The sequence below is a fragment of the Piliocolobus tephrosceles genome, chromosome 15 (genome assembly GCF_002776525.5).
Source record: "Piliocolobus tephrosceles isolate RC106 chromosome 15, ASM277652v3, whole genome shotgun sequence".
Taxonomy (NCBI): Eukaryota; Metazoa; Chordata; class Mammalia; order Primates; family Cercopithecidae; genus Piliocolobus; species Piliocolobus tephrosceles.
The window spans coordinates 32,477,268-32,503,559 of record NC_045448.1 but is presented as its reverse complement, the minus strand read 5'-3'; the positions used below and the strand labels follow the sequence as shown (position 1 = coordinate 32,503,559).

At 35.0% G+C, this 26,292-nt stretch overlaps 1 protein-coding gene across 10 annotated transcripts in view; it reads right to left on the bottom strand.

The window, feature by feature from the left end:
* The window catches only part of BIRC6 (baculoviral IAP repeat containing 6), a 254,915-nt gene that overhangs the window by 137,255 nt on the left and 91,368 nt on the right, over positions 1–26,292 (bottom strand). For 5 of the 10 annotated variants that reach the window (XR_002732443.2, XM_023216386.2, XM_023216391.2 and 2 more), the window contains 14 exons: positions 24,990–25,136; positions 15,773–15,960; positions 14,330–14,644; positions 13,999–14,098; positions 11,441–11,655; positions 11,080–11,288; positions 10,408–10,754; positions 9,586–9,805; positions 8,897–9,030; positions 8,016–8,153; positions 5,937–6,064; positions 2,570–2,701; positions 1,333–1,548; positions 91–274 (listed from right to left, as the gene is read on the bottom strand). Coding sequence is in view for 9 of the 10 variants with exons in the window: in XM_023216386.2 (XP_023072154.1) it covers positions 91–274; positions 1,333–1,548; positions 2,570–2,701; positions 5,937–6,064; positions 8,016–8,153; positions 8,897–9,030; positions 9,586–9,805; positions 10,408–10,754; positions 11,080–11,288; positions 11,441–11,655; positions 13,999–14,098; positions 14,330–14,644; positions 15,773–15,960; positions 24,990–25,136 (2,673 nt within the window). In the remaining variant the exon portion in view is untranslated. The remainder of the gene's footprint in view (positions 1–90; positions 275–1,332; positions 1,549–2,569; positions 2,702–5,936; positions 6,065–8,015; positions 8,154–8,896; positions 9,031–9,585; positions 9,806–10,407; positions 10,755–11,079; positions 11,289–11,440; positions 11,656–13,998; positions 14,099–14,329; positions 14,645–15,772; positions 15,961–24,989; positions 25,137–26,292) is intronic. The other 5 variants (XM_023216389.2, XM_023216392.1, XM_023216393.1 and 2 more) reach the window with 4 other exon arrangements.

The following is a 26,292-nucleotide window of genomic DNA, read 5'->3' as shown; positions in this document are numbered from 1 at the left end:
TTTAGGGGGTTAAAGATCCCTTTGAAGATTCTTAGTTAAGCAATGACAAGGTAATTCTGACATACTCTATGAAAAAAAATCCTAACACACCTGCTAAAATATCCTGTAGCATACAAGTTAAGGAATACTGAGCCCAAGCACCACCCCAAGATATATCTCCTCTATTGAAGTCAGTTCCAACCAAAAGTAATAGCAGTCTTTCCAGCTGGGGTTCGTTCACAATCTCACACAGATGAATAGTTGGCCTCGTGGCGTTTGCAATGCGTGCAAGAACCTGTAACACATTTTATAAAATCATACACTTAAAGAGCAATTACATGTTTTTTTCAAACAATAACAGAAGTCTACCAATACTTTAGCACTGAACAACAGGTTTCAATAACGATGTATGAGTCTGGTGTCCAAAAATAACTGCTTGAGATGAAATGCAAAAGAATGTAATTTCATGAATCAAATATTAAAATCTGGTTTAAAATCTAATTGTATAGTTAAGAATTAGATTTCTACGAACAGTGAATATGCCACAGAAAAGCAATCACGACATTAAAAGTCCTTTTTCTTTTCTTTTTTTTTTTTTTTGAGACAGTCTCGCTCTGTCGCCAGGCTTGAGTGAAGGGGCGTGGCGCGATTTTGGCTCACTGCAACCTCATCGCCCCCAGGTTCAAGCAATTCTCCTGCCTCAGTCTCCCAAGTAACTGGGACTATAGGTGCATGCCACCATACCCAGCTAATTTTTGTATTTTTAGTAAGGACGGGGTTTCACCATGTTGGCCATGATGGTCTCCATCTCTTGACCTTGTGATCTACCCCTCCGCCTTCCAAAGTGTTGGGATTTCAGGTGTGAAGCACCACACCTGGCCAGAAGCCCTTCTTTAATATAATCTGTCACTTATTTGTGTATTTCCTATTTTAATTAATATAAGAAAGGCAGGTTGGAGATAAACATATCCACATTACTTGCATTTCAAACCCTCAAGTTTTAACTAAATTAAAATATAAATCAGGTTTCATTAAGAAACAATTTGAAAAGAATTTTTTTTATCTTTTAAGACACAATAAAAAAAGTAACTGCAAAAAAGCAAAACCAAAAGAAGCATCATTTCTCTTAATCAAAATAGACTAAAAACATCATTCTTTCCTTGTTTTTAAATCCCTGTAAGTCTACATTTTTTTTTTATTTGAGAGACGTGGTTTTGTCACGTTGCCCACACTAGTCTCAAACTTCCTAGACTCAAACAATCCACCCACCTCAGCCTCCCAAAGTGCTGGGATTACAGACATGAGCCACCGCGCCTGGCCAACCCTATAAGTCTATACTTATAGTTTACCTACCTTACAAACAAACAACAAGAGATCAGCATGACATGTAAAATCCATGGAGAGAAGAAACAGAACAAGTTTCTGGACTACGGAGATACAACGTTCATGGGCCAGAGTAAATGGAAGTGGTTCTATCTCAGGACTTTCTTTTGTTGTTGTAACTTCTGTATCTAAATTAGAACGGGACCATTCTGCTGTCCGACGTAAACGAATTAAATCCTTAAAGTGCTGCACACAAAAATTCACAGTATTTAAATCAATGTTTACTTAATGAAAAGTTTTTCAGTAGAGATAGATTTAAGTAATGAAAATGTTCACGCCATATTACAACTTCTAAAGAGCAAAATTTTTAGATACACTGTAAGTTTTCAAAAGTAAGAATATTAAAAGTTAAACTGACCAATATGCCTTACTTCCTACTTGGAGTAAAGTATCAGACATATAACAGAATTTCAGAAAAGTGAAATTCTACAGATGTTCACTGTAGGTAATACATTAAGTTATTAAGTTGAATCTAACAACATAAACATGACCGTAACATCCTAAACATAATCTGTAAAAGGCTGAAGGTAAAGAAAACTAACATAACATCAAGTACAAAATATTAATTTGAGTTACTTCAAAATCTGGCGGAATACTTATAATTTCACATTATAGAAAGACTACAAACTTGTTTGATACATATACGTATCCCTCAAAATTTTAAAAAGTAAACATCAAGGTTTTAAAACTTCCATATCAGTTGAACTTCACTTTCACTTACAAAAGACATACTACATTTGAGCCTTGTGAGCACCACTGGACACAAGTTTCAATTCTAAACTCAGACACCAAAATATTCCAATAACAATACAAAGGGGAAAGAGAATGCCACATTTTTTCATTTTACATATAAATTTTACTTGTGAGGCAGATACAATATTTGCAATCATCTTGTATAATTTTGTATTGTAAAATGGAAATAAATCACTCTATCAATGCCACATTAGCAAAACTATACATTCCACTGTCCTTTATCTTCAATTTACTGAAACTCAATCCACATTGAAGGTAATACATTAGAATAATACTTAAAGCCCACATTTATCATACATTTCCTTCAGTTAAACTACCCCACCAAAAAAAAGTCCAGAGTAGATTGGCTTCTCTGTTAAGCAGAATAATATATATTGAAGTTTCTTGATCATAATTAAAGATCATAACTCCTTGACTTTTCTGAGATAATTATATTGAGAAGTACAGATCATACCTTTGAAGTGGCCTGCTTTAGTTTTGCTTGTTCTACCAGGAGTTTATATGACGATCCTTTGTTACTTTGTATTTTTTCTTTTTCCATCTGTTCTACCAATGCCTTCTGCTTTGCTTTTAGTAGGTTAAGTTGCTTTATAAAACAAATAAACAACTTAATCTTTAACAATGTTAAAAAAAAATTATTACACTCCTCACAGAATTCACACATCAAACTAATGGAACGCATATTATCTTGAAAGATGTAGTATAATTTTAACTGTTAATTTTTTAAAAAATCATTTCAAATCCCGACTTTGAGATCTCTCCCCGTTTTCATTAAAATCTCCCTTCCCCATGGGAGTAAGAAATAACTGGAAGACTTTCTTATATAAACCACTAACATAATTGAGTGATACGTATTTTTTAATAGAGGGGAAAAAAGTTTATTTTTAATTCAATATATGGGAAAATATTTTATTGCTTAATATTTCTTAGCTCCGTTTTTATGGAAATCCCAAGAGTAGTACACATTTTGGTATGCCTATATTTTTTATTAAAATTTGGATTGAGGCCGGGCGCGGTGGCTCAAGCCTGTAATCCCAGCACTTTGGGAGGCCGAGACGGGCGGATCACGAGGTCAGGAGATCGAGACCATCCTGGCTAACACGGTGAAACCCCATCTCTACTAAAAATACAAAAAATTAGCCGGGCGAGGTGGCGGGCGCCTGTAGTCCCAGCTACTCCGGAGGCTGAGGCAGGAGAATGGCGTGAACCCAGGAGGCGGAGCTTGTAGTGAGCTGAGATCCGGCCACTGCACTCCAGCCTGGGCAACAGAGCAAGACTCCGTCTCAAAAAAAATAAAAAAAATTTGGATTGAGATCATTGTAGCTACTTGCTACAATGTAGCTTAAGAAATAATTAACCTATATATAAATAAGAAATAATACAGAAATCTCTTGTATACTTTACCCAATTTTCTCTAACGATGACATTTTTCAAAAACTATAGGATAATATTACAAGGTATGGACATTGATAGAATTCGCCAATCTTATTTCTCCACTTTCAGTTGCACTCATTTGTGTGTGTCTGTTTATGTATTTAGTTGGATACACTTCTACCTGTGTTAGTTCATGTATCCACAATAGTCAATACCAAACAATTCTACCACAAGGTTCCCTCATATCCTTTTATAACTATATCCACACTTCCCTCCTGCCCTATCTCCCCGATCCCTAAACAACGGCAATCAGCAGTCGACAACAATGAACAAACAGACCGAAGGAGAGAAATAACTCTCTGTTCATAAAGACCTTACAATCTGTTGAATGTGTTCTCCATACAGCAATGTACACAGTGTGCACAGAAAGTTACTTTAAAGTACTAGAAAGACATGGCCAAAACTATAAATGAATAATAATTTAGTCAGTAACTTATTATTGACACTTTTTTTGTTTTGTTTTGTTTTTTTGAGACAGAGTCTCCCTGTGTCGCCCAGGCTGGACTAGTGGTGTGATCTCAGCTCACTGCAACCTCTGCCTCCCAGGTTTAAGTGATTCTCCTGTCTCATCCTCCTGAATAACTGGGACTACAGGCACACACCACCACATTGGCCAGGCTACTCTTGATCTCCTGGCCCCAATTGATCAACCTGCCTCAGCCTCCCCAAGTGAGCCCTGCCTGACACCTGTTTTGGTATCAGGAAAAAAACATTACTAATATTATTTTTAAAAATCCACTTGGCTGTTATCTCCATAGATGAAAAAAACTCTATCCTAAATTAAAACTAGCATGTACACGTAATTTTAAAGACATTAACAGAGAATTTCTACAAATCAGTATTTTCAGAAAGTAGTTTCCAAAGTTCTATAATTAACGTACACAAGAAATATAATCAAGAAAAAAAATCGTTTTTAAGTTATTTTGAAACAGCCAGTTTTAATTATTGTACAAATACAACTGGTTTTCACTAAGCCATTTGGCAGTAAGTTAGTAACCTGATGACCAATCTCCCTGATTACTTTCATGTATAATTCCTAGAAATAAAAACCTTCCGCAAATGACAGTTACAACCATCAAAATCAGAGAAGTAATACTGACGCCTGACCACCAATTAGCCCTCAGAGCACCTTTTAAGTTTTGCCAACTGTGCCAATACTGTCATTCATAATGAAGAATCAAGTAATAGTATTTTACAGACAAATACTCACTGAGTGACACTCTAGGTTTTGTTTTCTATCCTAATTAAATGCACTGAGCATAAACATTAAAAGATACAAATTACTACAACCTAAAATCGGTTAAAGGTCTCAAAAAGAAAAGCCAATTGAGGACGATGCTTCTCATCATTTTTCCTGCAAAGGACTGAACTAGCTCATAGTTGAAAAACTTAGAAGTGAAAAAATAAACAACTTATTTGCTAAGTCTACCTTTTAAAAAAGCCCCATGAATTAAAAATTTTTTTAAATATAAACAATAAAACAATAAAATAAATTTCAAAAGCCCAAAGCTTTCATAACATGCCAGAGCTAATGATTTTCACATAGAATCTTCGTACATCTTAAAGCAATAACAAAAATATTTTGTGGCCGGACACAGTGGCTCAGACCTATAATCCCAACACTTTGGGAGACCAAAGTAGAAGAATCGCCAGAGCCAGGAGTCCGAGAGCAGCCTGGGCAGCAAAGCCAGACCCTATCTCTACAAGAAACAATTTACAAATTAGCCTGGCATCCCAGGCTCTAATCCCAGCTACTCGGTAAGCTGAGGCAAGAGGACTGCTTGAGCCCAGGAACTTAGAGACTGCAGTGAACTGATTGTTCCACTGTACTCCAACCTAGGTAACAGAATGAGACCCTGTCTCACAAATAAATAAACAAATACACACACACACACACACACACACACACACACACACACACACACACACACACACACACATATATATATGAAAAAGGGGAAAAAAAGAAATGGAAAAAGAAACCAAAATTAAAACCAGAAGCTAGATAGAGGGGCAGAAGATGAATACCCTTTATCCAAAGGTCAACTAAAAGCCACTGAGAATTAAATGAAGGAAAATGGATTGAATTTTAAGCAAAACAAGAGAGGTTTTTGACTAGGCAAAAGATAATGACAACCTCATTTAGAATGGTAGTAATAAAGATGTATAACAGTAAATAGTTAAAGGAACATCAACGAAGTCTGTAAACTATATATTGTCATCGTTTTAACAGTTAAGGAAACCGAAGTCTCCAAAGTGTTAGATAATTTTCCTAAGCTAAGAGCCCATTAAATGTCATACCTCGTATCTGATGGCACATCTATCTCATGCAACCTCCAAAACAATATTCTCAAACATTAAAAATTTTTAAATGTATTGACAATTACCTGTTTATGATGAACAAGCTGCTTTCTGATTTTTCTGGAATATAATCTATCAAGGCTACTGCTGCCTTTAGAAGATCTATTTAAGCTCTGGGTATGTAGATTATTGTTAATAAAACTCCACTGATTACCTACAGGCGAAGGAAAACTTGTATTAATCATTCTGTTAAATGTGATTTTAAAGTACCTTTCCTACCCAAAAAACAAAAAACACAATTATACATGTGCCAATCATGAAAAGCAGTTTTAATAAGAAAAACATTGTAAAAAAATTGCTAGAAGATCTGACCCTATAAAGATTGGATAACTGTCAATTATCTAATGTAGACCCTAAATCATTTTAAAACCGGAGTTCCCTCTGTCTCCAATCTTTCCTTTAGATAATAGCGATTTTCCTCTGCAATTAAGATTCATCTCTATACAACTTTGATGATGTCATTTAATTTTAACAACAAACACTACTATTGCCTATTTCAAACAAAGATGCTTTTAATCAGGGACCAAAAAAGGATACTCAATAATTTAATTAATAACTGCCAAAATAAGCTTAGATAGTTCAGAACGCATAACTGTCTACCTATACTTACTCTCCTTTTTTGGAATATGTCCAGACTATTCTGTTTCATTTAATTCAGGCTCAAAATCACACTTTACCCATCTCCAATCCTAAAACATCTTTTCTTAATCCTAAAAACATTTTTCTCTCTTTACTACCTATTTATCAAGTCTTAGTTCAAGTTCTTAAAACCCTAAAACTCTTCCACCAATGTTTCCATAGTATCTACATGTATAAACAAACATACTCCCAATACTATCTGTTATATTCCAAGATTACATTACAGTTTATTTTATATTTTCTTTTTTTCAAGACTGTTTCTCAGCCAGGAGCAGTAGCTCACATCTGTAATCCCAGCAATTTGGGAGGCTGAGGCATGTGGGTCACTTGAGGTCAGGAGTTCAAGACCAGCCTGGCCAACATGGTGAAATCTCATCTCTAACTAAAGATACAAAACAATTAACCAGGCATGGTGGTACACGCCTATAATCCCAGTTACTAGGGAGGCTAAGACGGGAGAATCCTTTGAACCCAGGAGGTGGGGGTTGCCATGAGCTGAGATCGTGCCACTGCACTTAACCTGGGCGACAGAACGAGACGAGACTTTCTCAATATGAATGTAGTTTTATTTATGTTAATTGTATTTCTTACCTCTATATCCTACAACTGAGTAAACTAACTATAGATATACATTATTTTTTAAAAATCACTATAAAACAAATTCCTTATACATATGAATTCCCCATCACCTTCCTAAACACAATATGCACTATAAACAACTGATTCCACTATAACATCTCAAGGGAACTTTTAAAAATACTGAGTTCCTGACAATGTACAGAATTCCAAATTTTATGGATCTCAATGGCTTACATACTAGATGTAAACTGTATGTAGGCTTACATATCTCAATGGTTTACGTACTGGATTTAGCTATCTCAAATCCTTTATCTAAAAACCCTTATTTTCAGAACAAGAATCTCTGAGGAAAAATAAAAATAAATAAAAATAAAAAGCCTTGTTAATTGGGAAGAGGGGAATAAAATAATTTTGCAGGTTGATTTAATTTTTAAATTTTTCTGTGCTTTGAACCTATATAGAAAGCTTACAACTCAAAATCTGAGAATTTCTGTATTTAAAAATAAAGGTCATTTGTAGCTAATTAGCAGATACCAATAATGTTAAATGAAATGCACATCATACTAAGAAAAAATAAGAACTCTCTGATTTCCCTTTCATAACTCATTTATATGCATGCTATTATAAAGTCTTTAAACGAGCCTGAGGGAAGACGCCTTGTGAAAGTCATAACTGTATTTAGAAACTAAAAGTCATGTCCAGACAAAGGAGCTTGTCTATAAAGTCCACCAAGTATAAATGTTATCTTTAAACAGAATTGTAGTAAAGTTCATTTGTATTTTCTATAAATTACATACAGCTGGTAGCTCCAGGCCAATAGCCAGTTCTGGAACAACTGCGAAGTCACTCAAAATCCCCACCAACGTATTATTATAAACTTCTGATACCTGTCAGAAACCTCTCCCTGTCTTTACCATTCAAAGGTTTCTTTGCAGCTGCTGCTTCATCTTCAACAGTTGCCACATAATCCAGCAGCCTGGACACTAGCATAACAACCCAACTGATCATGGGAATATCTAGTACTCCTGTAGAGAGATGAGAGTAAAGGAAAAACATCCGGATGACTTTAGGATTCCTAATTAGGTCTGATACTATAAGTGAGACAAAACATTTTATAAATCCAAAACATATCATATCATTATTAACACTAATATTTATATTATATATATAATATATATATTATATATTTATATATATAAGTCTAAAAAATAGACACCAACAGCCAGAAACTGAGTAGAACATCAAATCTAATTAAAGACAAAGACTTCAAGGTATAAAAACAGATTAAGTGTAGGCCGAATCCAAAGTGTAATATATAAACTAGAAAGCAAGGTATAAGTGACTATTCTTAGACTCACAGGAACTGAAATAAAACATCTAACTCTCAGCTTATAATTCATATAGCACTAAACTATGTTCTAATGTTTTTATTCTTACAAAAAAGTTTGCTCAAACAAAACTCATTATTGTTGATTGGAACAAAACTGTGCCTTACAGCTTAAACTTATGTAAGGGAGTTTGATTTTAGTTATAATAGTATAGGAAAAACATACTATACTAAGTTCAAATAATGAAAAGGTAATAAATTTTAAAAGTAATAACTACATGGCAGTCAATCACATGAAGGTTGCTCATTCTTAAAAGCTTACATCATAAAAATATTAAATGTGCTGCAATTAATATTAAAGTATTTCACAGAAGATATTTTATAAAAGCAATATTTACAGGAATATTGTTTTTACTAAAGAACACTGCTTTCTATTAATACCTTCTGTCCTCCTATGCATGGGTAACTGTGGCTGAAGAGGTGACAATAAATTATCCAAGAGATTAAGCAAGCTTTCTAATACTCCACTATTACTAAGTGATCTTTGACCAATGCAGGAAAGTAACATGAAGACCCTAAAAACAAAACAAAACAAAAAAAAAGAGAAAATAATAAGAATCAATTTGAGTGTTCAATTTTTAAAATAGCTTACACAGAAATTTAACAGAGTAATGACAGAATGTTTGCTTTCTTAAAACATATCATATATCAGACTGGGAAAGCAAGATTTGTATCTCGATGTATGAAGTTAGAATTAGTTATTTTTCTAACTACTGGTTATATTTTCTAATGTTATTAACAAGAAATCAAGCACTTAGTGAATGAGAGAACTTTATTAGCCACAAACACATTTAGCATATAAAGTAACATAATCTAATAGAAATACTTATAAACAGAGATCTATGAAGTCCACAAGTTCAATTAGAAAACTAAAGAGTAGAGTCTAAGTATTACTTATTATCTTCTTCGATACACAGTGCTGGTGCCCTTCACTGGTCATTTCACAAACTCTGAGATCTGCTTCATATTCACAACTTAGTATCCACATTTCAAAGATTTCAAAAGCTGACCAGTAACTGTGAAAAGTACAAATCATTAATAACAAATACCTCCAACATTTTATGACCTACCTATCCTGTGGAAAGATGAGAAGCTGCTCTGAATTGTACAATTCCTGAAGGACATTAGAAAGAAACTGACCCCACCATCTTTCACCACCACACAGTTGAACAAGCAGAAGACCAGTATGTAACCGTATCTTTGGGGTTCCACTGATGCACAAGTGTTTAAAGAGCTCTTCACAGGCCTGGGCATGAAATGTGCTCTGCAAAACTGCAGGAACAGAGTGTCCTATTACAAAAGAGAAAACAGTAAACTTTCCTATTTAAATGTATTGCATAATATTAAAGCATGCCTAAACACACTTTCCTCTTTTCTAGTAATCAGTAGATAATTATATTCTATTTATTTTGCAATGTATTTACTCCTTATATGTAGAAATCTGTTAGATACTTGGAGAGGGAAATATTTAGCACTTAAGTAAATTACATTTCTTGCCTATGGAGCTGGATGTATCAGATGACTGTGTCAGTGAATGTGTGAGCTTGTGTAATGATCAAAAATACCTCCTGGCTAAAAAATGATACCTTTATATTAGCAATTTATGAAAAGTTTCACTGTTGAACTTCCATGCAATACTTAATACCATGCCAGTAGCACAATGATGTGCATGTCAATAGCAGAAACCCAAAAGAAACACACAAAAATTCATTTAAGAAATATTTAAAATAACAGGGAGAAATGGATTAACCTAAAGAGACATTTCATAAATATTGACAGTTTTAAAAATATCAAAATTTACAATATAAAATATTGACACAAATCCTAAAACATGCAGCGAAATCGTATCAAGTATATTCCCAGCCTTTAAAATATGTAAGCCAAATACAAACCATTAGAAGCATGAAGCAGGCTGAGCAATGTGTCCAATAAATATCTGATGATAGTACGTAACTGCTCTGTGGAAGATGTCTGAATTAAATCTTCTGGATTTGATGTTTCACTCAACATCTTCCGGCTTGCACCTAGCGCCACTTTGAGTCTCTGCACTGCATTATGAGCCAAATTTAGTTGAAGCTGTAGCTGAATACAATCTTGATAAGCAGAAAAAACCCTACTGTCTTCCTCGACTGCCTTATCTGGTTTTCGTAAAAAGTACTGTGCATTGTTAGCACTGTTTAGAGGAGGAAGATCAATACTTTGCAAAAGAGTTTCCAGACGATGACAAGCCAAGTTATATCTAAAAGCAAAAAATGATTGAACAAAATAATTCTTGTAATGTCCTTTTTATGTACATGTACAAATACTAACAATTAAATCTCTTAAACCTGTTAACATACAACCATTAAAAAGAATTACCAACTTGATAGGTACTAATACATGCAGCCCATTGATTAATCACAATATTTTCGTGCATTAGGTGTTACTGTAACGTGCTAATCTCCTACTTCCTTTTGCTGTTATCTGTACACCTATGAAAAGGTATTTCTTGACAGAATTTCTTGACAGAAGCAAGACATTATATAAAATACAAAGTTTCAATAAAATTTGTACTCTGTACTAACCTGCACTGTATATCCTCCTGTAGAGCAACCATCATTGCTAAATGCTGGTCAATTTCTGGCTGGTTTGCAGATTCTCCTTCTCCCTTTAGAGGATCATGCATTAACTTCAGTTCACTTTCCCAAGGTAAGATGTAGGTGTGACCATAGTAAAATCCTAATGGGATTTTGGCTCTGGCATTTGTACTCCCATAACGTCCAATGACAGTGATCTGAAACGAAAAATTATAAATATGCACATCTGCCACAACAAAAATCTGAGCAATGTATTTTAAAAGATAGTTATATTTTAAAAATATATTTTTTTTCATAACTTGTCAGAAACATAGAAAGCATATCAATTTACTTTCTTAAAGTTCTTTACCTTCATGAATCTGCACACAGGAGGTGGTATTAAGTCATGAAGAATTAGTGAATGGGTGCTTATATCAGTTGCCACTACCAACCGCCTTCCATCCACCTCTTCTCCTAATGTCCAAATGTCAATTGACAAAGAGGCCAAGTCTCCACAAGTGGGAATCAATACATCAGTCAACAATATAGGCCTCCCAAAATCCAAGGTCACAAATCTCCTTGCTCCTATGAGAGAAAGAAGAAACAGTTGGCCAAAAATATATCAATTAACCAAATGATACACTCAAAAATAGTTTGGAGCACTCATCTTAAAATATGAAATCAACTCACTAAACTACAAACAGGAAAAGTAAATATGTAAAAATGGCCTTATCAATTGATTCAAAAATTTTCTGAAATACATATCTGTGTTAGTTTTGAACCCCAAGACTTAAGTAGAAAATTAAGAGTAGCTGGGCACAGTGGCAGGTGCCTCTAGTCCCAGCTACTGGGGACCTGAGACAGGAGAATTGCTTGAGCCGAGGAGTTCCAGGCTGCAATACATTAGACTGCTACTGCGCCTGTGAAGAGCCACTGTACTCCACACTGGGCAATACAGCGAAACCCTAGTCTCTCTCTCTTTTTTTTTTTTTTGAGACGGAGTCTTGCTGTCGCCGAGGCTGGAGTGCAGTGGTGCGATCTTGGCTCATTGCAAGCTCTGCCTCCTGGGTTCCCACCTTTCTCCAACCTCAGCCTCCCAAGTAGCTGGGACTACAGGCGCCTGTCACCACGCCTGGCTAATTTTTTGTATTTTTAGTAGAGACGGGGTTTCACCGAATTAGGCAGGATGGTCTCGATCTCCTGACCTCGTGATCCATCCACCTCGGCCTCCCAAAGTGCTGGGATTACAGGCGTGAGCCACCGCACCCGGCCACCCCTCTTTAAAAAACAAAAACAAAAAACAAAACAAAGCAAAAAAACGGGAGTAAGACTGTTACTGTTACAGTTAAGGCAATCAACAAACAAGCTTCTTTAAAACATTAGAGTTTTTAAAAATTAAATCAGCAAATGCAGTATATTAGTTAATTTTGTAAAGGATGAATCTACTCTTTCAGCCATTGGCAACTTTTTTCTCAATTTCACAACCAGATGCATTTAAATACCAAACAGTATTACTTAATTTAGTTTCCTTAAGCCCTGCTTAACTTCCTGTGAAGTTGCATACTGCATTCATTGGGGTTTAGATGCAAAGTGAAAGCAGGACTACAATCATATATAATCAAACTGCCACTGAAAAAGGCCTTGGGAAGGTCCTCTAATGGATCTCAAACAACGCTTTTTCCCAGTATAGACGTATCCCAGTCTCTTCAGCTCAATGCCAGATGAAACAGGTAAAGAAAAAGCAGATTTGCATCCCTCATTTCACCCACATTACAAGAGTAAGTTCAATTAGTAGAACAGAAGGCAGATCATTAATAATGTCATAATTCCTTTTCTTCTTTATTGTGTTGGGGTGGGTCAGCTAGTAACCTTACCAGCTACATTTTATAGTGAAGGAAAACAACTAAATTAAACTTCTAGGAATAGTGCTATTCTTGACGGAGCTAGTTTAAAAGAAAACAAGGCAGTTACTAATACTTCCCTAAACAGAAAAGTTATTAAAAACACAGAAAGAATATAGTTATCCTCCTCAGGAAGCTTATATACTGCAGTCATTGCTATGTATAAAAAACCAAACTACAATGTAAACAACTGCTCATCTCCCATAAGACTGCAGAATAACAAATTTCCCCTCTGAATGTCATCAACACTAATGTTGTTACCAATGAATGATTAGTTGGGCAGAAAATACCATAAGACTTTTATTTTAGCTTTCAAACTCCTTCTTAAAAAGAGGAAACAACCACATTGCAATAACGCAAATATTATTTAATTCTTCATATAATGATGCATGTTACAGTGTATACTATAACCTTATTACTTCCTTGAGGATTTTCTTGAACTCTACTGCTGCTAAACCACAAAAATGTTTGTGGTAGTTAAAACCAACTTTTTTAAGAGAAAAACTGCCTACAGTTTATTCACAAATATGTTGCAATTGAAAGCATCTATCCCAATCTCAGTTCTCTAGCATATAAGCAGAAAACAAACTTAGGTAACATTCAAACTATTCAGAGCCTACAATATGTTATTATTCTTATCCAGTTATTATAGTAAGCAGTAGTTCTGTTTGCTCTTCTCAAGAAAAAGTTCCACTATAAGAAGGCTAGTTTTCAGAATATTTTGAGTGTAATTTCTAGCATAATGGTGATTTGGCCAACTACAATGAATTATTTATGTCAATAATATATCAGCAGTCAAGATTCATAAACAGATCAAATCCACTACCCAACAGCACTCTTTATGCAATATGGTGGGCACAAAGCTTGAACATGTAAGTACTTATTCTTGATAAAATGTACTTACCGAAGAGGAAATGCGATTTGCAAAACAAAACAAAACAAAAATCAAACTGAAGAATAATGAGTCTTAAAAAGGCTGGCAGACTAAGCAAAAAAAAAAGAAATATTTTAAGAAAGTGAAGATTACCTGAATGCATTCGCTCTATAATAATGGACTGGTGAGGCGGAGGTTGAAGAAAATGCGAAGCATGAGAAATTGCAAGGGCTAGACCAGAACCAAGTGGATTCTAGAGCAGGGAGGAAAAAAAAAGTCTAACTTTATACTGATATTACTACAGTTCTATAAAACTACTAACCATAATATCAAATTAATAAGTTTCTTCGGTTAATGTATTGTAATATTTTATAAAAGAAAATAATTTGATACATCAAGTTGGTATTAAAAATTTTGCCTTCTAGAGTATATTTCAAGATATTTTTAAATGTCTAAGCCAACACCTATTTAAAACATAATTTACCATTCTGGACTTGTTGGAATTTTTGTTATGTGCAGCAAGATTGACTGCTGGGGGATCAATGACTGAGCCTGGGAAAAGCTGTGCAAGTTCGGCATTAATCACAACGGAAACTGCTTCATTGGGTGGAGTGAGTGGTGGAGTCATAAAAAGAGGTGTTGTTTTTGGAGTGGGTGGAATAACATCAGATGGATGAATGAAGAATCCAGGGGCAGCCACTGGGTTGGAAGGCACAGAGTTGTGAACAGGACCTACTGCTGATGCTGCTGCAGCTGCTGCAGCTGTTGTCTGATGTAACTTGGCTTCCAGCTTTGCTTTCTGCAAAAGAAGTAAAAGCAACATATATAGACTAATCCTGCCTACCTAAATTGTAGCAGAATACCACATGGGCATATATTATGAAGATAAACATGATTAAATTGATCACACTTAAAGATGAAATTAAATCAAAACTGGACTCAATATAAATGGATCATTGCTTTGCTATGTACACTTCAAATATTTAACAAAAAATTTCCTGTGTTATTTGGGAACTAGGACTCTTTCAAGGTAGTGGTGAAAAGGAAGCACAACAATTAAATGTAAATAAGGAATATCTGCTCAAAACAAAATATTTTAAGGAGATGAATTCTTAGGTTGACTAATGTAATACAATTTGTCACCTGAAATTGCCACAGATTTCATTTAAACCAGTGGTCCTCAACTTTTTTGACACAAGGGACCAGTTTCATGGAAGACAATTTTTCCACAGATGTGGGGAGATGTGGCGGAGGCACAGGCGACTGGTTTCGGGATGAAACTGTTCCACCTCAGATCATCAGGCATTAGACTCTCATAAGGAACATGCAACCTGGATCCCTCACATGCACAGTTCACAATAAGGTTCATGCTCCTATGAGAATCAAATGCCCTTGCTGATCTAAAAGGAGATGGAACTCAGCTAGTGCTCGCTTGCCCACCGCTCACATCTTGCTGTGCAGCCCAGTTCCTCAAAGGCCATTTATTGGTACTGGTCTGTGGCCCAGGGATTGGAGACCCCTAATATAAGCCACAATAAAATTTATAAAGCATCTGTCATGATTTGTGAATTTTAAGTCACATTAATTTAACTGTTCTATAAAATTTTGTTTTAGGAACTATACTCCATGTAAATAGTAACTAGTAACTGTACATATTCTTTGATCGAGTGTTTAGAGAACGGATTTACTTCAACACTGCACAAAAAATATCAATCATATTCCCTCAAATATGTATCAAATAAGATGTACTCATACAATGTCAACCAATTTAAATATCACAACGACTTTACCTCAATTTTTGTTGAAAATGATTAGCTCATATCAGTCAACCTACATTTCTTTATGAAAATAATTGTCATTTTTAAAGTACTTTTTCAGCTTTTGAAGTTTAGAGACAGCATGAACAAAGAGCCAAATAGTCTCCAACCTGTTGCTGAAGCTTCAAAAGCTGCTGCTGTTTCTCTTGCAGCACCTGTAGCTGTTGCTCGGCTGAAGCCATTGCATGAGAGAGAGACTGCAAAGCTACCTGGGCTGCTGAACTTAGGGCTGTCGAGGCTTCCCCAACTGTCCCAGATGATAGTCCACCTACTGCAGGAGTAACCCCGAAGGAACTCACTGGCATAAGACAAGGGGTAAAAACAAAAACAAAAAACACCAGGATGAAGAAAAGGTTAAAGAGAAAACATGTTCAAATATTTTGGCACTATTTTGATGCTAAAACTATAGTTAATTTTCACTCTAAAAAAGAAATCTGGAAAGTATAAATAAGGAAACAGTAATGGTAAAATAAAGTATATTGATAATACTATCACTAAAGATCTAGGAAATCCAGGAATGACTTTTTTTTTTTGAGACAGGGTCTCACTCTGTTGCTCAGGCTGGACTGCAGTGGTGTGATCTTGGTTCACTGCAACCTCCACCTCTGGGTTCAAGAGATTCTTGTGCCTCAGCCTCCTGAGTAGCTGGGATTACAGGCGTGCACCACCATGCTGGGCTAAATTTTGTATGTTTGGTAGAGATAGGGTCTGTCATATTGGCCAGGCTGGTCTGGAACTCCTGGCCTCAAGTGATTCACTAGCCTTGGCCTCCCAAAGGCTGAGATTACAGGTGTGAGCCACCACACCCAGCCCAGCAATGAGGAATGACTTCTTAAAGCAAAGCAAAATCAGAGACAGTATACTTTTGAGTTTGCAAATATTTTTGTTATAGTAAAGTGATCATTAAAAATGAAAGTAATCTTACTACACAATTTGAGCGTAAGAAATAAATTTGCTTTACTAAGTTTTCTTACTGCAAAAACACACCCCACTTCACCTACCAAAAGGACCCAAAAGCCCTTCAAATATAAGATCTTCCTTTAAAAACAGATGAAAATGACACTTCCTCATTGTAAAGCATATCCTATACAGAGACAAGCTACCCAGAATACCAAATGTTTTACACACACAGTAAAACTAGCACACACTTCTACCCATGAACATTATCAGTAATAAAGACTCGATGAAACCCTACAAGAGATTTCTTTGATTTTCCATTTCATTGTTATTCAAACAACATTATAAATAATTCTTTCTGCATTGTTTTCCAATATTTATGAGAAATATATTGGAAAAGCTGGGATAAAAACTTCATTTCACAACCAAATCCAGTATGTCAGCACAAAACAAAAGGTAGGTGCCAAGTTTAATAACAGCATAAATATTTCCTTTTTTTTTTTTTTTTTTGAGGCGGAGTCTCGCTCTATCGCCCGGACTGGAGTGCAGTGGCCAGATCTCAGCTCACTGTAAGCTCTGCCTCCTGGGTTTATGCCATTCTCCTGCCTCAGCCTCCCGAGTAGCTGGGACTACAGGCGCCCGCCACCTCGCCCGGCTATTTTTGTATTTTTAGTAGAGACGGGGTTTCACCGTGTTAGCCAGGATGGTCTCGATCTCCTGACCTCGTGATCCGCCCGTCTCGGCCTCCCAAAGTGCTGGGATTACAGGCTTGAGCCACCGTGCCCGGCCAGCATAAATATTTCTAACAGGCCTTACTACAAACTCACAATGGGGGGAAAGATAACTGCTATAAGAATAGCAAATATTTCGTATGCATTACCATGTGGCATTGTTTTAAATAATAACTACAATTCACTTTATGGGCAAATTTATGGCCCAGGCATCATGATTCCCCCCCCTTTTTTTTTTTTTTTTTTTTTGCTGATTAAGTAAAGAAGGATCAGAGAAATTACCCTGTAAACTCATAGTAGTAGAACTAGAAACAGAACCAAAGCATATGTAAAGCCAAAGCCAATGAAGGGCATAGTGTTAAGCATGGAAGCTACATCAATTTATTTAATCTCAGCAAGAGAAAAGTATTAAATACTAACTCGGCAAAGTTTTTGTTGCTATTATTATACGTATGAGGTACTAAAATAATCCCATTTTCTACATAATAAAACTAAAGCTGAGGGAAGTAATTTGTTCACAGGTAGTGGATAAAGGGGAAAATCCAGGCAATCTAACAGCCCATCTCTTTAAAAGCAAACAAGGGCTATATTGTGCCAGAATTCCAATAAAATTAAAAAATAAGCTAAAATAAACAACATACCAATAACAAAAACTGTACATATCCTCTCATAATTAAATTTCCTTATGTAAAAAAACAAAACCACCACTCATTACAATGCAGTCATACTGTGCCCTTCATTTAGCCAATACCAATTATAAGCTTGGTCAAAGACAGTGCAATTGGCTGGGCATGGTGGCTCATGCCTGTAATCCTAACATTTTGGGAGGCTGAGGTAGGTGGATCACTTGAGGTAAGGAGTTCAAGACCAGCTTGGTCAACATGGTGAGACCTGTCTCTACTAAACACACACACACACACACACACACACACGAAGCCAAGCATGGTGGCACACGCCTGTAAACCCAGCTACTCAGGAGGCTGAGGCACGAGAAACACTTGAACTCAGGAGGTGTAGGTTGCAGTGAGCTGAGATACTGCCACAGCACTCCAGTCTGGGTGATGGAGAGGGAGGGGGAGGGGAGGGAAGGGCAGAGCGGAGCAATTGCATCTCATAGAATATGCGTGGTCCCAAAATAAAATTCATCTGCTCCTTCAAGTGTTCCACACTAAATCCACAGTTATTAATTCTAACAGTCAAGGGGAAACTGTTAGACTTGCTAAATCATTCATATCATGCTTGTATTTTGGGGTAATATATGTGGTTTTTAATACTGTGAACATTTACATTTAACTGATTTTAAAATCTAATGCCCAAATAATACAGGGAAAATCAAGTGAATCACTACAAACAAACAGAAGATGTAAACAATCCAAGGAAAAATAAGCCATCCTGATACTACAGACTATAGAACTAATCAGAAATCTTTTGCACAATCCGAGTTTTCAATATCCTTTCTATTTTTATACTGCAAAGGGCCTCAAAAACTCTAGTTATAAAAAAAAATAGGGCTCAGCCAGGTGCGGTGGCTGATGCCTTCAATCCCAACACTTTGGGAAGCCAAGACGGGCAGATCACCTGAGGTCAGGTATTCAAGAACAGCCTGACCAACATGGCAAAACCCTGTCTCTACTAAAAATACAAAAATTAGCTGGGTGTGGTGGCGAGCACCTGTAATCCCAGCTACTCGGGAGGCTGAGGCAGGAGAATCACTTGAACCCAGCAGGCAGAGGTTACAGTGAGCCAAGATTGTGCCACTTCACTCCAGCTTGGCAACAGAGTGAGACTCCGTCTCAAAAAAAAAAAAAAAAATATATATATATATATATATATATATACACACACACACACACATATATATATATGAACAAGACAAAGATGAGTACTAGTATTACCATTTCTACTCAACAACATATAGGAAGACCTAGAAAGCACAATATAACACAAGGAAAAACCAATAATAAAATGATTAGAAAGAAAAAAGCAAAACTATTAATAGATGACATGATTGCAACATATTAAAAATTCTCTAAGAAACTACCATCTACAAACTACTTTTAAAATAATATAGCACTGTCACCAGATGTGACAGTAACATATACAAACCAATTATAGTTTTATACACTAATAACAAATGAATGGAATGTAACATTAAAAGGAAGATCGCTTATAACATAACAATTAAATACATAACTAAGAATCTAAAAAAAAAAAAGTATAACTATGTTGAAAACCACAAAGCATAACCAAGAGAAATCAAAGACCTAAATATATTATAGAATATATACCGCCAGTGTGTATTCTGCATCACAGAAAAAAAACACACACACAAGTGTTAATGTATTTAAAAGCTCAATATTAAGATGCCAACTCTCCTAAACTCATTTACATATAGGCCCTAAATTTTAAAAACAAGTATTTTGTGTAGAAATTGACAAACTAAATCTAAAATTCAAACAGAAATACAAAAGACCTAGAATAGCTATAACAATCTTTTTAAGAAAAAGAATATTCGTAGGTTGTACTCGTAGGTACATACCCAAGAGAACCGAAAACACACATTGACCAAAAAAACAAAACAAAACAAAACAAACAAAAAAAAGAAAAACCTATCCAAAAATGTTCACAGCAGCATTAGACATAACAGCCAAAAAGAAATCACCGAAATATTCACCCATAGATGAATGCCTAAACAAAATGGAACATTCAGCCAGAAAAACGAGTAACGTACGGACACAGGCTAAATGGATGAAACTCCAATCTACTGGTTGCCAGGAGATTGGAAGGGTTTGGGGAAAATGGGAGAAAATGCTAATGGATGAAGAGTTTCTTTCTGTAGTGATGGAAATGTTCTAGAATTAGATAGTGGTGATAACTGCATAACATTGTGAGTTTTATTTTTAAAAAAATTAGAAAATCAATTTTTAGATTTTTACTATCAGATATAAACACTTAATATAAAGTTACACTAAGACAACAGAGGCTGGGCACAGTGGCTCATGCTTGTAATCCCAGTACTTCAGGAGGCTGAGGTGGGCAAATCACTTGAGGTCAGGAGTTCAAGACCAGCTGAGCCAACATGGCAAAACCCCATCTAGGCTAAACATACAAAAATTCACTGATGGTAGTGCATGTCTATAATCCCAACTATCAGGAGGCTGAGGTGGGAGAATCACTTGAGACCAGGAGGGGAGGCTGCAGTGAGCTAAGATTGAGCCACTGCACTTCAATCTGGGCTACAGAGCCTCTCACTCTGTATCAAAAAAAAAAAAAAAAGAAGGCAATACAGTATTAACAAAAGACCAAATAAATGACCAATGAAACAGAAACAGACCCATATATATGAGATACTTACTACAGAGGCAACACTACAGTAAAGTGGGAGCAGAGTAGTTTTCCCATAAATGATTAGATAGCAGAAGATAGAACAAGTATAAAAAAAAGATGGATTAGAAGAAATTATCCATAATTAACTAAGGAGAGATAAAACAATTGAAAATTCTATCAGTTATGATGATTAGATATAACATATACAAAAATGAAGGCTCAAAAAGACAGGAGACAAAATGGAGCAGAAGCAATATTTAAAGAGTTAACTGACTATTTCTCTAAAGCTGTGAAAGCTATCAGTTAAAACTTCAGGAAGCTATCAACTAAAGATTCAAGAGGTCCTATCAATCTGAAGCGGAATAAACACAAATGAAACCACATGTAGGAACATCACAGAAAAATTCTGAAAGCAAAAAAAGGGGAGAAGGGCAATCTCGGAAAGTTTGAGAAACGACCTTTACAAAGCAATAATAAGACTGACAGATGGCTTTTAACAAATACAATCTAAGCTAAAAGACAAGGAAAGATTACCTTTAAATCACTAATAAAAATAACTAGTAACTTAGAATCCCTACAGAATTCTTTATTATATTAAGTTTAATCATGTATTGAAAATCAGATGACACCGCAAAACTGATTATGTTAATTTAACTGATTACAACACTGGTTTCATAATAATTAATTTAGGTAATTATGATCAGATATTAGATCTGTTTTGAAGTATTTTGGCAAAGAAAAAAACAATAGCCAAATGTGAAAAAATAACAATGATACTGGAATTTGGATAATGGCTATGCTGTTTGCTCATTCGAGTATTCATAAAACTTTGAACTTTTTCCCAAAAAAACCTAATTGAATGTGTCATCAGTAGATAAGTACAAAAAGAGATATTAAGAGTATTTTTCAGACCTAAGAAAAATCATACCAGATAAAAGCTCAAAGACAAAGGAATAAAAAGCAATGAGAACAGAATTATGAGGTAAATTCAAGTGAATACTGAATATAAAAAATTATAATAACGTATTATGGGAATTCATATATACTTCTGGAATCCAGACTATATATTCTGGATTATGGGAATTAATTATGTATTATGGGAAAAAACATATACTTCTGGAATCAGAGTAAATACTGTGATCGCAATGATATAATTACTAAAAGAATGGTTCAAGAATAAAATGGAAAAACTGACCAATAAAAAATATAATAAACCCTAAAAACAGAAAAGGAGGAAAAAGAAGCATGCAACCAACCATCAGGACAATGAGAAATAGAACAGTACATATAAAAAATCATGGCAGACTTACACAGGAATACATCACTAATTACATTAAACATAACTGAATTAAATTCTTCCACTGAAAGACAAAAGTATCAGGCTGGATTTTTAATAAATCCAACTACATGCCACTTATACAAAGTATATCTAAAACATAAGGAAACACTGAAAAGTTGAGAGTAAAAAGATGGAAAAATATATACCATACAAACAGCAGTCAAAGAAGGCTGGTGTTAACTAAGTAAACATCAGACGAGGTAAATCCTAGGAGAAATAGGAAACTTAAAGATAAAAAGATAACTCATGCTAGGTGCAGTGGTGTGTGCCTGCAATCCCAGGTACTTGCAAGACAGGGGCAAGAGGGGCATTTGAGCCCAAGACCAGCCTGGGCAACACAGCAAGACCCAATCTCAAAAAATAATAATAAAAGATAATTCATAATGATAGAAGAATTCCCAAGAATTCACAACCATTCTAAATTTATACGATGGTCTCAAAATGTATAAAAATTGATGACAAAAAATAAACAAATCTACCATTTTTTAACATACTGGCCTCATTAACTAAAAAACAAACAGGTAAAATAACCAATAAAGATAGAGAATCTGAAGAACACAATTAGCAAACTTGACCAAAAGGATATATAGAGTACACTTCACCAACAAGTGCAGAGTTAACATTATTAAGTATGGATGGAAGATTTATAGAATTTGACCCTCTACAATTCTCAACAAATTTGCAGATCAATAATCTGAGTATTTGACTCCAGAGCATTTAAATAGGAACCAATAGCAAAAAGATTAGTTACTTACTGAAGCTGAATATATGAATACCCTATGAAGCAGTGAATCAACTTCTACATTCCTATTCAAATGTATATCCATCAGTACTATTAGCTCCACAATGAAACAACTCAAATGTCTATCAGCAGTATACAAAGCAATAGTGGACACGTAAATTTTGTTTTATTCGGACAAAAGAATCCTAAACAGCAACGAAAAAGAACCAACTGTCTATACACAATGATATAAATGTCATAATCATAGGATTGAAAAGAAGGCAGAACAAATATACATACATGTGCAATTCTATGTTATACAGACCTTACTCAATCACTATTCAAGAAAGCATCATTAAGTGGTTATTCAAAGAAATCAACAAAAACCAAGAAGTAACTACTCTAAAAGGATGATGCTTAGCTTCTGAAGAAAATGAGGAAGAAATAAATGGAAGTGGTCATGAAGACACCCTTTGGGGTGCTAGAAATGTTCTTTCTTTACTTATCAGTCGTCACACAGACGACGTGTATCATGATAAACTACTGAGCTATGCAATTATTTTCTGCACTTTTCCGCATAGGTATTATATTAACATATTTCAAAAAAGTAAACAAGAAGTTGAGAGACTACAATCATCTTTCAGCTCCTTATAATCACTAGTCAGCACTTTGCCTTAACATTTAATAAAAATCTCTCTTTAGGCAGTTTCATTTTGGGTGAAATAAAGAGGTGGTGGCATATATATACACAGACTACCTCTGTAAAGACAAGAAACCGATTCCATTGCTTGCTTTGCAGGGGGAGAAGTGGGTGGGGAGTGTGGAGAAATACTTCTTCAAACCTAACCTTTTATCTTTTAAAAATTATGTGCCTTCTAAAAGCATTACTTATGCAAACACATGAATTTTCTTAAAATAAAATAAAAATCCAGGATACTTAATTTCTTTTTCTTTTTGAGATGGAGTCTCACTCTGTCACCCAGGCTAGAGTGCAGTGGCACAATCTCAGTTGACTGCAACCTCCACCTCCCAGGTTCAAGCAATTCTTGTGCCTCAGCCTCCCAAGTAGCTGGGACTACAGGCACCTGCCACCACACCCAGCCATAAGTTTTGTATTTTTAGTAGAGACAGGGTTTCGCCATGTTGACCAGGCTTGTCTCAAACCAGGATACTTAATTTTTTTTTTTTTTTTTAAAGACGGAATCTTGCTGTTTGCCCAGGCTGGAGTGCAGTGGCACAATTTTGTCATGGCATGTTTCTATTCTAGTGTAAATGTAAAAGTTTCTACAAAATGACTCTATATTCCAAGAAAACAAATACAAATTAATTTTGACCTTTCTAGAATCACCATATAAAGGAAATATTAGGTTTTTATCTAAAAAGCTCATATTCACTACATAAACTGTGAATTTCACGTAGTAGTTACCTCCACAATTGCATATATAAGGCAATTCCTAACAAAAAGACACTCAAATAAAGAACTGATAAATTCCTTTTAAAACCTCTTGCTATTCTGAAACCAGCTAAGATTAAATTTTTCATGACTTTTGTAGCAAAGCATTTTTGCTTTTTGTTAAAACTGTTGAGGAGACTAAGATGGTACCCAATTACACAAAACTATCAACAGAAGAATCACGTTAAGATAATATTCAAACCCTTCAGTGACTAATACAGACATAATATCATAAACCAATCTTAATTGAAAGACTTCTATTATTCATGCTGCAATAGAAGTAACTGTAAATAAATATCAATCTTCCTACGTGAGGAGGAAAAAAAATCACAGAAAACAAGAAAGAAAATAAACAAGTTTCCACTGATTGATGGTCAAAGACTTAATTTTTAAGTGAAGATATTTAACACACCAAGAACATCACATATTCAACAAACCCAAATAGTACCTCATCACATATTCAAGGTGGTTTTAAACTAGTTCGAAAAACAGTATTCCCTCTTTACTCATATCAACCTTCTCAAAAACATCATTCTGTAGTAGAAAACATGTAGTCTATTTTTACTCTTCCATTTTCACCATATTTGATATTTTTCAAATTAAAAAATTTCTGAAAGTGCATACACATAAAAACAGAATGATTTAAGACAGTGTTCTAAGTGGGTACAGGGAGGAAAAAAAACTATGAACTGCCTTAGCAAAGAATATAAAACAATTTATATTTCCCCCAAATGTCCCTCCCACAAATAAATTTCCACTTAACATAACAGCAATGAAAATTACATAATTAGAACTAATATTTAAATACATAATATCACTTTATTACTGCATAAAGTATATAATAAAAGAAGGTATATACCAGTAAACATACTTGCATCATCCCTTTCTATTCTGGTTCCATCACTAGTTGACACACAAGTGAAGTGCAGAGGTTCAACTTCCAAAAGTCCAGTGAGAGATGTGAAACTACCCTCAGCAGCTGTGCAACTACTGACCTTTCCATTTCCTAATGGCAAAAGACAAGTTTTATAATATGTGAAGATAATTTTTAAAAAGCAATAGTCATAACAATAATTATAGCTGCAACTTCAATTTTAATTACAACATACAAATACACAACTCTTACACAGTGCTTGAATCATGGGCATGGTATTAAGAAAACTGACAAAACAGCAGACACCAGTTTCCCTGCTACAAAAGCAGATTTGGATAAAAGCAACTTGGTAGCCCTTCACATTAACAGACACATAAGTGGTAGTTTCCTATAACATGAAACTTACATTTAGTAACAAGTGATTTCAATCTCAAATGGGGTGAAAAAAGTAGTAAATCAGCTACTGACATTAGCTATCACCTAATCTGTTGGCTATATGTAAAATCAGAATACATTCTATGATGTCAACTGCATAAATATAAGACATAAAACAAAGGATGATCATTTCAAAATATTAACAAGATTTATACATTGTTTCTTGTATTTTGTTCATATTATCAGTTTTATAGAATGAGGCACACTACTTCATAGTCACAAAAATAGTTTAAGCTAGCATAAGCAGTTTTTAAAAGAAAAAACCATGTAGCCACAACTATATGACCAATAAAACCACAGCAAGAAGACTGGAGGGAAGAACACAAATGAATTCACAGGGACTGTGTATGTAGTTTGGGAAGGCAAGGATTATATTCACTACTTTCCAATTTTTTTTTTTAAATTAGCACTCATATAAACAGAATTCACAGATGAAAAGAATGGGGATATATAAAAACTGTCATTAACAGCTGAAGTTTTAAACTATCATAACCTTGTTTAGTTATAACCTTCAAATAGTTTTAAACTATCATAACCTTGTTTTCCAATGTCTTATTGGGGGTCAGCACAGGGCCTGACACGTGTTCCGAAAAATGCTTATTGCACACTTACTCAAAACAAGAATTGGGAGACCAAAGAGTAAAAGGATAAGTCCCAGTCCTCATGAAGACTATATTCTATGTTAGTGGTTATTAGGAATTAACGCAACTTTTTTTTAAAGCTGCAAGGTTTTACTTAAGAGAAATTTAAAGGACTAGTAAGTCAAGGGTCAATCAATACTAAGTCATGGGATAACAAAATGCTTCTCTGATGAAATGAGGGCATTCATGGGAAGAATAAGAGAGTTTTATAC